Below are 17,737 nucleotides of genomic sequence, written 5' to 3'. Positions count from 1 at the left end.
TTCTCACCCACTTACACCCCAATCAGTCTGCTCCACATAGACTGATATACATGAATAGGTCTAAAGTTATCGAATACTGGCGGGAGTGGGATGTACACAAAGTGATTACAAACAACCACAGTTGTCTATATAATGTTAATAATACCCTGGAGAAATTCTGCACTTGCTGATATCACCAAGACACTTCACTTTGGGAATCAAACATTCTGTCCTCCTGTGGGGCAGTGATTATGCTGCTTGCCTTGAGCGCAAGGGTTTGATCAGGTTATACCTTTTGACACATATATTCTAAAAAAAAATGATGGGACTGTGAACATTTTCCACACATTTAAAGGATTCTTCCACCTTGTAGTTGAATATCTTGTTCACATATTATTCTGTCAAAGATATTACTTAGTTAGCTATGCAAGTTAACAGGGGCTATGCCAACTTCAACAACTGAAAAAATTGCTGTCAACAGTTGTTGAAGTGTTAATTCAACCTTCATCATTTGAGGCTGAACTAACACTTCAATTTTTTTTTTAATTAAAATTTAAATATAAATCACAACTAACTGGCTAGTTAGACGAAATAACCCCAAAATGTGATCTTAGATTAATTTATCTAGACAGCTAGCAGATATGCTATTTCACTAATAATTAGCTAGGCCCTACAGAAATTATTAAAAAATATATGTCTGGTAAGGTAATAAAGCACTGCCATAACTAGCTAGTTGATAGTTGATAGATATTGTTGTTGAATAGCTAGATTGCTACTTATGTTACCACCATGAGCATTGAAGTAGCTAACTTGTTTGGTCGACCCATGATATTTCATCAGGTCTGTAATGTAATTTACATGCAAAGCATCCTTCTTCTAAGGCTATTGGCATGCTGCAGGAATATCTTTTAGTCTATTGATTCACACTATTGAGAAAAGTGGGTCAGAAATGATCTAAGAGATTGCACTTGATGTCAGCATCTACAGTAATGATGCAGATCAAACAGATGTTTCATGGAGATAAACTATAGTTGGACTAAGAACTGAGAAAAACACAGTTTTTCAGTCTGATTTGGGATTTCTGGACCTTGACTGCCAATTACAGCAACGTAGATTTTTCAGTGCAACTCTGCAGGTGAACACACAGAGCAACATACTGCTGACCACTGTGCACTGAAATGTCAAGAATTGAATCTGAGGAACAAAATAATCACAAGGAAATATAAGACAATAAATGCTAATCTAGAGTGGGCCCCCAAGTAGGACAGTAGCTAATGCACTTGTTTTCACTGCAAGCTCATCTCTATGGCCTCTGACTCATCAGGTGCCTGCAGTTTGCTTGACGTCAGCGACACTATACCCATCCTCCAACTGGCGCTTAGCTCATTAACTGTTGCGCAGGTATGTGAGTGCATAGGACAATTCCATTCATGACATCCCGTGGTCCTGCATGAATCCAGTTGATCTCGCAATGGCAGTCAACAGTGCTCAGCTGGAAATTCTAAAATAATGGTGCATAAAAGGAGAAAAAAACACTATTAGCAATAATTTGCTGCCACCTAAACCACCATGCAAAACTTCACTCAAAAGCATGGGGACTTGGGGTGGCAAATGACTGGAACATCCCACACAGTGGAGCAGTACGCAGAATATAGTCAGCAATTTGTAAAACTGAATTGAAAACTGAAACGTTAAAAGAAATGTGGTGACAAAACTGATAGTGTGGCTTCTCTCTGCAGTTTAGTGTGAGCAATCTGCTAGTCTGAAGTTTGCACTTAAACCATGCTTAGTTGTTACAGAGTTGCTTTTAGGAAGTGAATACATCACAACCAGCATAGTAATTCTTGTCTTGTTTCATCTGTGTGGGCAAATGTCTTAGAAGACCATTATCCCTTCATTGATAGCTTCAAAACTACACCAGTCAAAGCCCTGACCTCCATAATGAGTAACTGCCCACACATAAACAGCTATGGGTTTTCTACCTCTGCTGTTTTTGATGACTTCAAGATACTGCAGTGCATTACCACAGGCAGACATGAAGGTGTGTGGAGGAGAAAATACAGTGCACAGTTGGCGGTTCCAAAAGAGGAGTGTGTAAAAGGGGGAAAAAGTTACTTTCTGTGTGAGCACTGGTATTTTGCAAAATAATGGAGGCTGCTAGCCAAAATACCTGAGTTTAATACCACCTGTATTCTGTCATGCATATCATAAATGTCAGTATACTTCACAACAGAAAACCTTAGCTTAGAGACCCACTCATTCTTCTTGCTTTAATTGACATCCCATTCTCCCGGATTGTTATGGAAATAGACTCACTGGCGAACACCACAGAAAATACATCCTTGACTTCAGTGAATACACTATCAGACATCCAGAGGCCTCTGAATAAAAGTAATACTGCCAAACTGGTGGGGCACAAGGTATCCCAATCTCCCAAATAGGAATGCCACAGGAAACCATTACTGACCTGGGCACTTCATAACTTCATGTCTAACATCTAGAAACATGCATGCCAGACCACACTCTATGACAAATAGTTTGGTGGAGTGTCTTAATTAGAGGTTCCAAAACAATTCTCTGTATATTTGTGACCCTACACTGGCCCAACAGAACGTAAGAATCCAAGACAGCCTGGAGGAGATGTAAGACCACCATGCTAGGACTAGAGGGATCAAGCTAGAAAAACCTTGCTATTATTTCCAGTATCTGAAAGCAAAATCTTTAAAAGGCTGCACAGGGAAGGGGGCAGATGAGCCATGAAATTCACACTCCTGACAAGGTTTGCAGACAAACATAGTTGATGTGAATCCCTGCACAGAGAGGGGAGGGGGCTATCCAATCAACAGCTCAGATTTTGAGTCTATCAAAGGGAGGACCCTCAAGTAAGAGCTCTTGGCAATTAAGGCAGCTTGCACAGTTTCTACTACTTTCTCATTGCGAGGCACTTCATCGTGGAGACAGACCACCATGCTGTCAGTGGGTTGGACATGATGCATGACTCAAATCATCTCTTACCTGCCTGGGCCTTCTCTTCACAGCCCTTTTCATCTGAGATTGCCCACAGGCTGGGGGGTTTCCAATAAGGTTGATTTTTTTTGTTTCATGCTTCCTGCGTGAGGAAAATGACAACTGACACAGAGGACTGCATATGACTTCTTTGTGGTTTGCCCTTTGCAGAAGTGAGAGGCAATATGATCATGGTGTGGTCATATTAGTTTTTATTTACGTGTATACCTTATGGTATTGCAGTGCACACTGTACATGTGGGGCATACTGGGGCAGCACTAACTGAGGCTTGGCGTATGGATCCTCCTTTCACTCCCATGTCTCCCTCTTTACCAAACAGCTTTGTTTTTTCAGGTTTTATGTTTCAATTTAACCAGGGGTATGAACAGATATGGGCGGCACTGTGTGACTGTGTATCCTGTGCACCTAGTCAACTACCTATTTAGGCGCACTTTCTTATTTTATGTTGGCCAGCTCTCCAATGTAGATGATGGATGGAACATCCCTAGTGTTATTTATGAAAATCTTTTGTTGTGTTCAGTGTGAGACTAAGCTGTGTCATTCAGTGAGTCTGGCAGTGTACACTCACCAATATGCAGTGGCAAGAGGAAATACCTTCAGTCAGTTGAAGGTAATTCAAGTGTGGGGACACACTTAACTGGAGAGGAATGCCGGCAGGTAGGTGTGTATGTATGTGTGTGTGGGGGAGGAGTGTTGGTGCAAGGGTAGTTATTATAGAGGCTGTTATTGCGCTGTACAATTTACAACTGTCATTATACTCATAAAAATAAATATCTGACAAATGCATCTGTCTTTGTGTAAAGTAATGAGTACCGAACAAATGAAGGGGGGAAGAGGGGGAGTCCAGCGTAGGTTGGGAATTACTGGGAGGAAATTTGTGAACTTAAACAGCAACAATTTTCAGCAACACCCAATGTATGAATTAGCCTGCTGAAAGATGGGTTCATACAGTATATGCTTATTCTTTGTGTGAGATGTATCATTGGTTACTGCCCTGTCAGTCAAGGCAGAAAATGGCTAAATTTAGCCATTGTGATTGGACCATGGGTCAGAAAGAGACATCCTATCATGGATAAGCAACGCCCAGAGGCTGAGCGATAATGACACAGCAGGCCCCAAAATAGGGTAGCCCTTTACACATTGAGAAGGAATGTGCCCTGTTCTTTGTAATTGTATTCTGGGCAGTCTACCATAAAACAAACAAAATAGGAAAGATATTGTCCTGTTGATCAATGGTACACTTGCTTTCATTAACTTGAAGTTCACCCACCTGTGTTTTACCCATGTAATGTTGATTTGATACATTCTGCTTTTGTATCTGCACTTTAGATCAAATTCAGTAATAAATGTATGCTCTCATGAATGAAGCTCCAAGAAGTTACTTCTTTATTGTTCTGAAGTGACTTCCAATTCTAAACCATAATTTGGTAAGCATTAAATATTCACATATCTTTTATGTCTTTTCAAACAGAAATTACAGTAATACTGTGTTCTAACATTTACTGGTTAAAATGACAGCTTACTGTAATTTAGGTCTTCTTATATTGAAATATAACTATGTCTCTGTCACACTTAAGGGCCAGCTAAGGTTACCAAAGGTTCATGTAAGATCCATGACTCTATTTTCACCCACAAAGTATGTTACTGGCAGGTTGCAAGTTTCGAGCGACTCTAATATTTATTTCCTTTAAAAATGTGTGCCCTTCATTAGATTTAAGAGGGGTATAATTTGCAATAATAATAATAATGAAAACTTACATCTTTTATTCAGACCATCTTTCATGTTGTAATGCCCACTCTACATTGAGGGTCTGAGTGAATGGCCTCCTTTGTCATACCAAGGTTGTCGCCCTCTCAGTCAAGCTAGCTAAACGACCTAGATAGATATACTCTGTAGCTATCCTACAAAATATATGCATTTTTAATCGTGAGCATGGATTACTAATTTCAGTTGCCTTGAAGTCAAAACAAAATGGCGTAATACATATGACCGACTACAAATGCCTCTATACATATATAAAGTGGCGGTGAAACGTAAAATGAAGGAAACGTGACTGCGTCTGCACTACCGACAATACGGTAGCATCCAGGGTGTACACATGATGCGTAGACTGGGGAGGTAGTATTCAGCTTCAATCAGTTGTCTTGAGTTCTGTCTATTTTTCAGTTTTGGGGGAGAAGGGGAGAATGAAAGAGGTCTTCCAACAAAGCGAACGAAATGATGAACGGCGCTCTGTATATTTCGTTCTTCCAAGGTCAGCTTGAATCCGCTATGGAGCAAGTCGTGCAACTCGCGGTCCAGGAAATAACCAAAACCGTCGGTTCGAGCTTGAATTCTATGTTGCAGGAAACGACCGCCAAGGACCAGGATAACCAGCGTCTAAGGTTAAAGCTTCAATCACGACAGGCTGACTGTGGCGGGGTTGGAAATGCCTCTGTTTCCAGCGAGGGTAAAATGGAAGGTAACGAGGCAAGCGATGGGACAAAGAGCCAGCCACACACCCCCAGCCAAAGCACCGAACACGCGGTGCACACAAATACGCACTGGCTGGAGCAGAAAGGGCGAGCAGTGGGTAAGTTTATTAGCTAGATTAGCTAACTAGCTGGGTCGAGTTTGCATCTTGATTAGTTAGCTATGCGATGTCCTTTTTTTGCCCAAACGGAAGCATCTGCATATTTGTTTACCTTTCGTTTTTCATGCATGTAACGCAAATCTTAAGATCAGTGTGACGTTGTTGAAAGAAACTGGATCACAAAAGTGTTTCCTACATATAGCTAACGTGGAAGCGATGGGTTGTGATGATGGAAATAGCTAGCTAATTCCACAATGAGTAGCTAGTTTGTTAATTACTGAAAACACTCCACGTAGGTTCTTCTTAAACGACGAATCACCTTATCGTCTAGCCAGCTAAAAAAAACTGGTTAGGTAGTGAACGTGTAGAAAGAAACGGATACAGCTAGCTAACTAGGTTGCTAACCTAGCTTACGTTAGTTAGTCTACGCTGCATGTTTACGCGCCATTCATTGGAGCTTTTCTGGTGGCTGGTTGCTAGCTGGCTTGCTAAATCATTAGGAGGAGCAGCTAGTGAGCTAGATCATTAAAGAGAGTAGCAGGCTATCCAGGCGAATTATGTAGTCAGCCTTTATTTAGTTAGCTAGCTAGATCTTCAGTTAAGTGCTCCCCAACTGTGGCCCGGGGGATACTATGTGTATGCTGTTTTGTCTAAGTGTCCCTGGCTAATTAGCGTTTGATTGAGCTGTTGGTTATTATGGCTGTTTCATTGGACAGGGTACGAACAAAAACATTCACGGGTTATCATGCATTGTTTTGCAGCAAGCTAGCTAGTTGTCTTTCTAAGTTAGCCAGTGTCAAAGCTTCATTGGTAGCCCCATATCCGTCTTAGAATCACGTAGCTACCACACAAGACAGTTATAAAATAAGGTATTTAACAGTTCGGGTTCAAGAGAAGAGCAGAACACCAAAATCTGTTATAGTAACAGCATTTATTATTTGAAAACGACATAACTAAACACACATTGCACAAATCCTTTGAGATGATAGTTATGCCAAGGTATGGGTTGCCTTACTCCATACCTACAAAGCACTGAGAGAGAGGCCCATTTTGTGGTTGCCTACAGTAAGAGCGATGCAGTAAATACACTGACTATTGTACCATCTAAGCTCATTTATACACACATGAATTAAACATTGTGACAAGGACTTCATATGGCAACAGAATAAATAGGTTACATAAAATTCAATCTATTGGCTCTTTCTTCCAAATCTTTCTTGTCTTCCTATTCCTTTTCATGCCTGTTACATCATTGCAAATCCTCCAATGCAACTAAAGGTACTTCCCATTGTTTCTCTTGCCTTCATAGCTTGAAGGTAATAATTTTCAGCCAAATATTTCTGTTGTAGCCTGTTGCAGCAGAATAGGTGAGACTGACAGGTTCACAACTAATAAGGTGACATGTGCCATCTAAGAAAGCAGGACACTGTACAAGGACTTGATGGCTGCTGTCTTTGTTCTGTATAAAATCTAGCTAGCTGTCAAAAAACTACAAGCCTAAAAACAGCATTGCATTGTGTGACAACTTAATAATGACTTTAAAAGTTTAAACAAAGGCCTGAAAATCACCAGCCTCTCTCACTTGGCCACCTGCACCCACCAGCAGGTCTCACTCCAGTCATCTTACCAGTGTTAAATAGGGTCACAGACTCATCAGCTATCTAGCAAGCTGTATCTAATGCTAGCTGTGTCTAACTAACAAAATTACACAGCCACTTAGCTGGCTAAATGATTCCACAGTATATAATAAAACAGATTAGTTAGGTCTTAAACTAATTAATGATGACAGTTAATATTGTAGTACTATTTCTAACTGTTTTAATATGGCTATCTAGTTGCCACTTGGTAGTTTGCTAGCTAGTTACTCATCCATCTTGTCAGCAGTGTGGCGCAGTGGTAAGGACAAAGGCTTGTAACGCGAAGGTTTGCTGGGTTGATTCCCAGGTGGGACAGTGCTGTTTTACCCTTGAGCAAGGTACTTAACCTTTACTGCTTCAGTAAATATCCAGCTGTATAAATGAATGATGTGTGGACTATGTAAGTTGCTCTAAGCAAATAAATAATAAATAGTGTAAAATAATCTGGCTCAGTTTGAAATGTGACTCCAGACGCCACCTCAAATGGTAAGATGAAAAAACAGGGCAAAGTTACATGAAATAATTTTGTTAATATTGAATAACAATAGTTAGAATTGTTGTCTTTTATGTGAGGGAATTAGGCTGAAATTACTTGTTGTAACTGGGTTTAACTTTGAAATCAGTAACTGAAATAAATATGGAATGCAAGTAAGGAGATAAACTACAGACTGGGTAAAATACATGGTTGTCTTTCTGTGTAGCTATTGTTATCAACTACAGTGTATTTCATTGTTCAAGATAATTTATTTCTTGCAAGAAGTTAATTCTTAAAAGTGGAATTGCAGACTAGTGGATGAAATGGAAGTTTGAAGTGTAAACGACTAAATGTTGTTAATGTTGTTAGATAAATTCTCCAAATGCAAAACAAAAATTTATTTGAATATACATTTAAAAAATACAAACTGTTTTATTTCTATTGTTATTCATAAAAGACATTTTATTGTTTAAAATCATATGACTTGTGTACATTTTCTGATTGTCACCATGTGAATCACTGGCGTTGTTTACACCACAATGCTGTGGCAGTCCTTAAGAAATTTCACATGTGAAATAAACACAAAATAATAATTTTACTTACCTTGATTATTTTTGAGGGTTTCTGTGACAGCTGGCCCCTTGTGAGATATAAAACACTATGTGTGCTATATGGCATCTTGCTGGTTCATATTCATTTTTTCCTTCTGTTTTTCATGGTGGCCTCCCTGTGTTTTAGAGAGTGTAGAACTTGGCAATGCCAGATTTCAGGTGGATCACTTTGGTTGGTTCTATACCTATGCATTTGAATGCACCTGGCATGTGAATCTCTCACAGCTCATGGGGAAAAAATTGTCAGTCTAAAATGGTGAAATAGGTGTTGAATGTGGCCTGTCCCTAATCTAAAAAGCATTGGGATTGGGGAATTGGCCAAGATATATGTCAATATGTGAAGCTGTCAAACATACAGCAGTTGGAAAGTACATGGGGCTGTGATTTTCTTTACATTCGTGTGGCAGATGTTCTTATCCAGAGCCACATACATAGTTAAAAGAACATCCGTTTGTACAGCTGGATATTTACTGATTAGATAGGATTATTTAATATTGATTAGGATGAGTTATGAGTAAAATGTACAGAGCTTGAGTGGGCTTTTTTCTTTTCCATTTCCAGGACAGTTAAAAGTTGTGATGGAGCAAGTCCTGAAATTTGCCGTTTGTGAGTTAACCAAGATAGTTGAGGACAGCTTTGATGACCTCCTGTTGGAAATGATGAAGAAGGAGAAGGAGAACAAAGATCTGAATCTTAGACTGCAGCAGACTCAAGACCTGCCCGACTCGGGGAAGGACAGAGCAAAGTCAGGGAAGGCCTTGGAGAAGGCATCGGGGTCCCCCAGCAACGTGGGTTCCAGTGAGAGAGACGAGGAAGCACAAGAGTCTCTGGGAAGTCTGGAGTTCGGAGCAGACGTCTTTCAAGCAAAGAAACCAACCGAAGCGGCAACCGGTAACAGTTCTTCCTCTTTCTTTGGTTAGTGTGCAGAGTCTGTGATCACAGATGCGGTACAGTCTGATGCGGGCACAACTGCTGATAGGATCATTTGATATGCATCATTAAAATCTTGGAGAAAAAAAACAACTTGGTTCACATTTAGTTTCAAATTGTCATTTGTAGGTGTACTATTTTCAACCATTTTATTAAAAGATTGCAATGAAAAAGCAACATTCTATCTGAATTAAATAGTAGTAATAATTGTGATTAAATAAAACCATAATATACACACATCTACACACACATTCACACAATGTGTAGAGTACTGTTTTAGACATGAGTTAATTGCTCAGTAGCTACCAAAGTATAAGCCATTCCTTTTCATGTGTTTTTATTTTCATAATTAGTTTTCAGTGATTTCAAAATGATCATAAACATTTGATTTTTATAAGTTGGGTATTTGTCATAACTTGCCCCTCAAATATTTGCATTGAATGAGTCATTCAGTTTGTGCGTTTGCTGCACTATACAGCTACTGAATCAAGTTGGTAGAGAAGTGCTCAAACCGTGGTTCCTACCACTCACACGACCCTATTGTACATTGAGAGGGGGAATCCTTCCCCCAGAACCAAATGTTAAAGTGGAACATGTTTGTAGCATTCATCTGTATTTCATGTAGGCATGATTCACACACATGGCTTTCCTAGAGATTATAATAATAAGCAATAGGAAACAAATAATATTGAACTGTGAGTACACTAATCATGTAGAATAAATGGCGATGTTACTTTATCTGGGTAGCAACAATGGGTTACTTTTAGAGGCAAGAATTACCTGCTCAAGTCAATGTTCATATTAAGTAAATGTTGCACAAATATTTTTAAGGTGTTGTGAATAGCTAGAGAGGTAGACCTAAACACCTTTACCAGACGATGAACACGTATCATATTAGAAGTATGTCTTTTGATTTTTGTCAAAGGGAATGCACTGATACTATAAGGGAAAGAGTTGTTGCTTTTGTTGCTTGATTGCAGTCCATGCAGAGATGCAGCCTTCAATCATAGTGTTTCATTTTAAACTTCGACAAGTAATCTGATGACCAAACTGTATGAATACACCACGACACTGTGATGAATTTCATACCAGATGTAGCTGTGTAAGAAAACCCAGATTTTCTCACTGAACTAGAACAGTGCTGACAAAGTAATGGGCCATAGACTGTCTAAAAAAGTGACATACCAGGTATATACTGGCTAGCCCTATGTACTCCAAGTTACCCTTTTACCGGATCACTCCATGCCCAGTTTGAGCACCCTTTACCAGCAAAATCACAGTACGATGATTTTAAAAATGAAGAACCAGACCACACTACATGCATATATACATTTCTAGGGATGAGGATGTTTTTTCAGCATTAAAAAATACACATATATGATCTGTGATGAAAAGACTGATGGTTTAACAATTTATCAGTACCAGCAGTGAAATGACATGCTGATACTCTAGAATCCTCCGATTCACACTGCAAATCAAACATTGCACTACAAGAGAAGGAAGTGGCATAGGCCATGTGTGCCTTTTGTGGGAATGTTTTTTTCTCAAAGCTGTGCTCTTTGTAGCTATAAAAATAATTTTTATTAATTACAGAATTATAAATTGAATGAATCTGAGACTGGTAAATGAAACCAATGCAAGAAAAATATCACACATATAAGGTGTAAAATTAGTGAGTATCAAATTCTGAATCAGGCTTCAAATTCAAACATTTGTAGAATCTGTACTTTCAGTTAACTGGTTATTTTATAGCACTTTGTTAAAGGGGATCAGCTGGTGGAGTGTGAGCTACCAGATCTGAAAATATGCCACATTAGACTAATGTAAAATTAATACATTTAAAACAATTATGTTGTCCAGTTTAACTACAAGTTTGCACTACAAGGATACATTTAGGATCCTTTTTGTTCTCTTCATCATTCATCTGAGGCTGAGCCCTGGGTCCAAAGGCTTTGCACGTTGAAGGCTGGGCTGGACCATTAGCCAGTAGCAAGCGGGACCCTGCAGCAGTGAAACATAATTGACTTCCTTCTGTAGAAGCAGGTTTGGGTGGTTTTGCGTCAGCCAGCTCATTGGCACCCTGGCATGCTTTTTCTCCTTTATTGAACCTTCTTTTTTTATTTGAACCCCCAGTTGTAAATTAGGCTTACCTCACCGCAACGATCTCTACACACTCGATGCAGCCCTGAAGCAAAACTAACATAATCCTCCGATAAACCCGTGCACAGCAAACGGATGAGCCGTACTATATAGTCCGCTATAGTCATCCAGGCAACTTGCAGTCACCTGGATTAATTAATTACAGGGTGCCTGAGAACGGTGAGATGGGGAAACCCGGGCGGACGTGCCCGCCCTATCCATTATGGAATGCAGTCATATTATTCCACCACTGTGGGAACCAGTTCGCGGTCAGCAACAGACATGGCTGGTTTCAAAGCCCCCCCGTAGGGCTCAGCCTGCACCGAAAGCTAATGCCTTGGCGACTGAGCTGCTCGGGACTCAGAAATGTAATATTTTAATGCATTTTCTTAAAATGTATAATAATGTAAGGCTGATTTCAACACTTTGAATGTGAAAAATGTGAAATCAGTCAGCCCCAGGTGTTTCTGAAATGCTGAACTTGCGGGAAGGAAGACTTGCTCATGGCATCAGTCCACAGTGTGGTTTAAATGGAACACAGACTTTGAGAGGCACGTCATCTGAACTCCTATTAAGCCTTTTATGAAGCTCACCACTAAAATGGTGTCTTGGAGTGTGCGGATACGCCTCACATTTTTCTGTTCGGGAAAGTGCATTCACTAAGAAATGGCCTGTTGTAGAGAAAAGATTTAACGGAATTGTGTAGCCTGTTCAAAACCGCAGCAGAAACTGCGCGTTCACAATGGAGAATGCGGTATTTCTTTTGCTTGTGGATTTTTGTAAACGATTTCCTGAAATGTCCTGCTAATGTTGCTTCAAAATCAGCTGCATTGTGGTTTTTTTCTTCAGTTTCTTTATTAAGAGTATGAGATGCTGTGTGTTGCATCTAGAATTACCTTACCTTACCTGGACAGTTTTCCAGAGCAGACACTGGTCTCTCTTTTTGGTTGTTGAGAATTCCATACCACTGACAAGCTAGCTTTCCATGTATAGAATTCATGGCTATAAAATAAACTGCACAGTTCAGTTACTGAGTTTACAGTTTTCTAACATTTAGCCCGCATCATTACATGACATTCATTTAGCAGACGCCCTTTATCTGGAGTGACTTATAGCACAGAAGAACAGAAGTGTATCCATTCAAGTTGAATGCGTCAGCATTTACATTGAGAAATTATATCGGTGATATAATGGTATGCCAAAACTGTCAAAACTGTATATTGTATAGTTCTGGGGTCATTTTACATGCCAGCTTTGAAGAGCTTCTTTGCAGGATCTCTGTTGATTTCCAGAGGTCCCTGATCCTGCATATACATAAAAGTTTTATCAGTGGTGTCTGTTGCACCTCAGCCAGACTGCCCAATTTTAAAAGGCTTGGAAATGAACTGCCATTTATTTTTGCAGGCGTTATGCTTCTTTCTTTTTTCTTCCTTTTGTCTGTCATACTTGGGTGGGTCAGGTTTGAAAAATACATGTCAAGTATCTAGGAATATGGTTACATTTAAGGCACAGAGCCAGACCCGTTCTTGTTATTTGCGGTAATTACTTCATCCCCAGCTTTCATAGCATGCTTGTTACTGCTGTCATGGTCTCGCAGAAGCAGGCTACCAAAATAACATTGCCCCTCCCTGTGCCCTTGCCCGTTGTCCCCCTGACCTGCGCAGTGCCCGAGAAGCAGACCGTCCTCTCGGTGTCCCAGGACTGGGTCCCCATCCTGGACAAGGTTTTCGGGCAGAAGTGGTGCAGCGACCTGTGGCAGGTGAAGGAGATGGGGGGCGGGGCGGGCGAGACGGGGGCCGGGGCGGGGGCGGCGTCCTTCCCCAACCCGGAGTGCTACCTCCAGGAGCGCGTGGACTCCCCGCTCGTCTCGTCCACCCTGCTGGAGGAGGGTCCCGGGGACGGCGAGGGGAAGCTGCCCTGGCTGCAGCCTGAGCAGATGGAAGGAAACTCGGCCGGTGCTGACTTCAAGGGAGCGGCAGGCGTCAGCACCACAGGTATATGCAAAAAAAGTGAGGCTGACAACATGTGGCGCCTGTTCATTTTTTTTTCCATGTGTTTACTCACTGCTTGAGCCCACATTTCCATGGGTACAACGCTGAAAACTTTCAGTCTAGTGCTAGAAGTCTAGACTAGAATTTATTGGTGCAGAATTGATCCTTAATAATGCAGAGTGCCAACCAAATAGGAGTGAGATAATTAAAACATTTTGTAATTTGTATTTTTTTTTTTGTTTTGTTTTTTCCAGCGTCTGGTAGCAGCAAGCCCTGTCATATTATTGTGCTGTTGGCACAGAGCTGCTCTCCAGTATCAGAGTCATATAAAACTTTATTGTGAAATTTGTTTTGTATTTAAATGTGTGACATAAGCAAAATTCCAGTCCTGGTGGGGGTAGATTATAATGACGTCAGGTCCGGAGGTCCATGCGTTTCTTGACCACAGCAGCCAAGCCACTTGCCAAAAGAAACATTCAAAAAGAAGTGTAGATTTTTTGAGTTTCTGTCAGGCTTCTCTCTATTTTTGAGTCAGAGAAGCCTGTGGTAAAAAGGCACTCCTTTAGAATTCAAACTGTTGGTAGATTACTGCTAGTAACAAATTTGAATGTGATGCTTCAATCAGAACTGGTACTTTCAGACTGAAAAATAAGTCAAAGTTCTGTGCAGTATATACCAGGGTTTTCCCTTGATTTTCAGAGGGCTTAGGTGCTGTCTGGGTTCCGGGGGTGGTGGTGGTTAGGGGGTTTGAAATTATTTGAAGTTATTTTATCCCTAACAAAAAAAGTTTATACTTCATTTATTCTTTGTTGAAGCTTACCTTATCGATGGCTTGCAGCTTGCTTATCTGAATTGATGGTTGTAACTACCATCCCAACTTGGTGGTACAAAGAAATATCCAATCAGTTGTTTGATTAGCTTGGCAATGAGCATCTGTCACACACCAATCACATACACGTTTGTCCAAATGCTGATTGTTGATTGGCAGGTCATTCTTTTTGCCAGCTTACCTTTCCGTTTGAGATCAAGCCACCTCTCCTCTTTTTTGTTTGGTTAGCGCATAGAACTCTCACCCTTTTTACGTTCGTTCTGCTTAAGGCGCTCCGCAAAAACACTTAGGCCCAGCGCCTAAGCCTTTCTATGGTAGGGAAAACCCTGTATACACTATATGGCCAAAAATATGTGGACACCTGACCATCACACCTATATGACATACCATTCCAAAACCATGGGCATTAATATGGAGTTGCCCCCCCCCCCCCCCCCCTTGCAGCTATAACAGCCTCCACTCTTGGGAAGGCTTTCCACACGATTTTAGAGTGTATCTGTGGGGAATTTGTGCCCATTCAGCCAAAAGAGCATTTGTGAGGTCAGGCACTGATGTTGGACGAGAAGGCCTGGCTTGCAATCAGCGTTCTAATTTATCCCAAAGGTGTTCAAAGGGGTTGAGGTCAGAGCTCTGTGCAGGCCACTGGAGTTCCTCCACACCAGACTCGTCAAACCATGTCTTTATGGATGTTGTTTTGTGCACAGGGGCACAGTCATGCTGGAACAGGAAAGGGCCTTCCCCAAACTGTTGCCACAAAGTTGGAAGCATATATAATGTTTTTGTATGCTGTAGCATTAATGTTACCCTTCACTGGAACTAAGGGGCCTAGCCCAAACCCTGAACAGGCCCAGACCATTATCCCTCCTCCATCAAACTTTACAGTAGGCACTGTGCATTCCGGTAGGTAGCGCTCTCCTGGCATCCACCAAACCCAGATTCGTCCATCAGACTGCCAGATAGTGAAGCGTGATTCATCAGACAACACATTTTCACTGCTCCAGAGTCCAGTGGCGGTGTGCTTTGCACCACTCCAGCTGTTGCTTGGCATTGCGCGTAGTGGCTGGGCTTGTGTGCAGCTGCTCGGCCATGGAAACCCATTTCATGAAGCTTCCGACGCACAGTTCTTGTGCTGATGTTGCAGCCAGAGACAGTTTGGAACTCTGTAGTGAGCGACTCAACAGAGGATAGGCGGTTTTTACGTGCTATGCGCTTCAGAGCTTGGTGGCCCCGCTCTGTAAGTTTGCGTGGTCTAACGCTTCGTGGTTGAGCTGTTGTTGCTCCTAGACGCTTCCACTTGACAATAATAGCACTTACAGTTCACTGGGGCAGATCTAGCAGGGCAGAACATGAACTGACTTGTGGCAAAGATGGCATCTTATGACAGTGCCACATTTAAAGTCACTTAGCTCTCCAGTACGACTCATTCTACTTCTAAGGTTTGTCTATGGAGATTGCATGGCTACGTGCTTGATTTTATACTATTGGCCATATAGTATATGTGTGTAATTTATGATTGCAAATAGGAAAAAAAAATCTTTTTTACAATTTGATTTCTTTACATTTTGATTTATTTAGATTTAGATTTTTGTTTTAATTTAAATAGCAAGTAACCAAACCTGATATTTTACTGATTTCTGAGGGGCACACCTAACATTGTCTTTAAGAGCAAATTAGGAATTATATATGAATTGACATTTTCTGTATCTATGTATATATGCTTAAAGTGTAAAAATGGTCAGCTTGGACTTACATCTGCTTCAGTTGGCAGCTTTGATATTGATGAACTGTGATTAATTGATCCGTGGTGATGAACTGACATAAGCTTGGGTGACTGTTGCATAAGCATTACACCACCTCATTAGCTAAAGACATGGTTGGGCACAGGTGATGAGATTATTTAATTTGGTTTTAAACTCTCCTCCCTACATCTCCTCTCTGAGTAATGAGAAGATGTAGATCTTATGCAACTGTCACTCATTCAGTCAGTGTCTGCTTATGATGAGATCTGTCCATGTATAAGCATACATGCATAAATGGAGTAATCCATCTCCTTCTTAATTTAAGATTGTGTGACTGTCATCATTTTTTCAAGTTAGCAGAATTGTTGGCAGAATTGTATTTACCCTCCAGAGAAAAGATTCATTGCTGGTTTCCTTATTTTTTGGCCCATTTGGAGGGAAACATTTTTGGTGTCACTTCATATACAGTACAGTGTGCGTGGTGTGTGTAAATACAGAGATCATTCAGAGATTTTTGTAATGCATTTACCAAATTCTTTGTCTGCCTGCAGGTTGTTTGTCTCCGGTCACCAGCGATGGTCACCATCACTCTGGGGAAGACTCCCAGCTCCGATCCCCTTCGATGCTACACAGACTCTTGACCCTCCCGTCCCAAGGTCTCGGCCAGCTGCTGTGTGACGATCCCAGCATCGAGCCCCTCCCCGCGCAGGCAGAGGTGTCGCCCGACATACCGGAGCTCCGCGCTGACGTGAAGTCGCCCACCAAAGACCCGGCCTCGTCCCCGAGCGAGGAGGACGAGGAGGAAGGGGGCGGGCCGGCGGCCAACTGCTCGCCCCCGGAGCCCAAGTGCAGGGCCTCGGCGGGGCGAAAGACTTACCCCTGCAGGCAGTGCGGCAAGAAGTTCGGCCGCCTGCCACTGCTGAAGATGCACCAGCAGACCCACAGGGAGGCCTCGCCCGTCAGCTGCACGTCGTGTGGGAAGCGCTTCACCCAGGCCTCGCGGCTGCAGGCGCACCAACGGACACACGTCGGGAAAAAATCTTGAACACAAATGGGGGAGAGGGGGGCAAAACAAAACAAAAAAAAAAAAAACAAGACAAATCACAAAAAAAAAAAACCACCAACAACAACAGAAAAAAATTCGGGTGCTGTTTTTTTGTTTTTCTTCTCCTCATGACATACACGTTTCACGGATCAGAAATATGAAGCACCTGCTAGTGACTGCCCGCACTGCCCGGGAGGTCCTTAAATGAAGTAACGTGGGAGCTTGGTGGGAGAATGGTACTTTCGTTGACCGTCTTTGAGGAGTTTCTCTGCCTGCTGTATGCTTCTCCTCCAGTGGAACCTCTCCATATCAGACTGTGCCATGAATAGCGTCCTGTCGGGAGAGGTGGTCGTATGTTGTACAGTCAATGTAAATACAGGCATGGGACAATGTAGTCGAACGCAGCATGGATGATGTTCTCTACACTAAATCATTTTTTTCCCATGGACTACAACGTACAACGATAAGCGTCTCTAGAAAAGTATTAAAACAATACTTCTTTTTCCTTGTCAGTTGTTGAAGATGGCATTTATGGTAGATTATATCTTATGTCAAAGCTGTTTTCTGCTCCCAATGTAAAATAATACGGCGCAGAACAACAGCAGCTTAAATATTAGTAAGTTAAACTGGATCCTCAAACCTCAAACTCATATCACCTCAGAGAAGCATGTAGAAGGAGAGTTTTGGTCTGAAGTTGTATTTGTCTTACAGTGTAACACTTTCAGTATGGTGCCACAGCTGTTTCTGGCCAACCTCCTAAGG

The 17,737-nt window shown here is 41.5% G+C and overlaps 1 protein-coding gene across 1 annotated transcript; it reads left to right on the top strand.

Moving 5' to 3' along the window:
- The first annotated feature begins 5,121 nt into the window (after positions 1–5,121).
- On the top strand, positions 5,122–17,007 carry si:dkeyp-113d7.10 (hypermethylated in cancer 2 protein). Its single transcript, XM_036552925.1, has 4 exons — positions 5,122–5,579; positions 8,864–9,193; positions 13,036–13,365; positions 16,482–17,007. Exons 1-4 carry the CDS (start codon positions 5,225–5,227, stop codon positions 16,973–16,975), a joined length of 1,509 nt encoding a protein of 502 aa, XP_036408818.1. The 5' UTR covers positions 5,122–5,224; the 3' UTR covers positions 16,976–17,007.
- Positions 17,008–17,737: the final 730 nt, after the last annotated feature.

The sequence above is a fragment of the Megalops cyprinoides genome, chromosome 19, assembly GCF_013368585.1.
Source record: "Megalops cyprinoides isolate fMegCyp1 chromosome 19, fMegCyp1.pri, whole genome shotgun sequence".
NCBI classification, from domain to species: domain Eukaryota; kingdom Metazoa; phylum Chordata; class Actinopteri; order Elopiformes; family Megalopidae; genus Megalops; species Megalops cyprinoides.
This window is presented reverse-complemented; position numbering and strand designations above follow the sequence as displayed.

Bases quoted from the DNA above. Each gene is read 5' to 3' on its own strand.
- si:dkeyp-113d7.10 (XM_036552925.1), top strand. From the start codon at position 5,225: ATGATGAACGGCGCTCTGTATATTTCGTTCTTCCAAGGTCAGCTTGAA. The intron at 9,194-13,035 runs GTAACAGTTCTT...TGACCTGCGCAG, and splicing joins ACCAACCGAAGCGGCAACCG to TGCCCGAGAAGCAGACCGTC. The intron at 13,366-16,481 runs GTATATGCAAAA...GTCTGCCTGCAG, and splicing joins GGCAGGCGTCAGCACCACAG to GTTGTTTGTCTCCGGTCACC.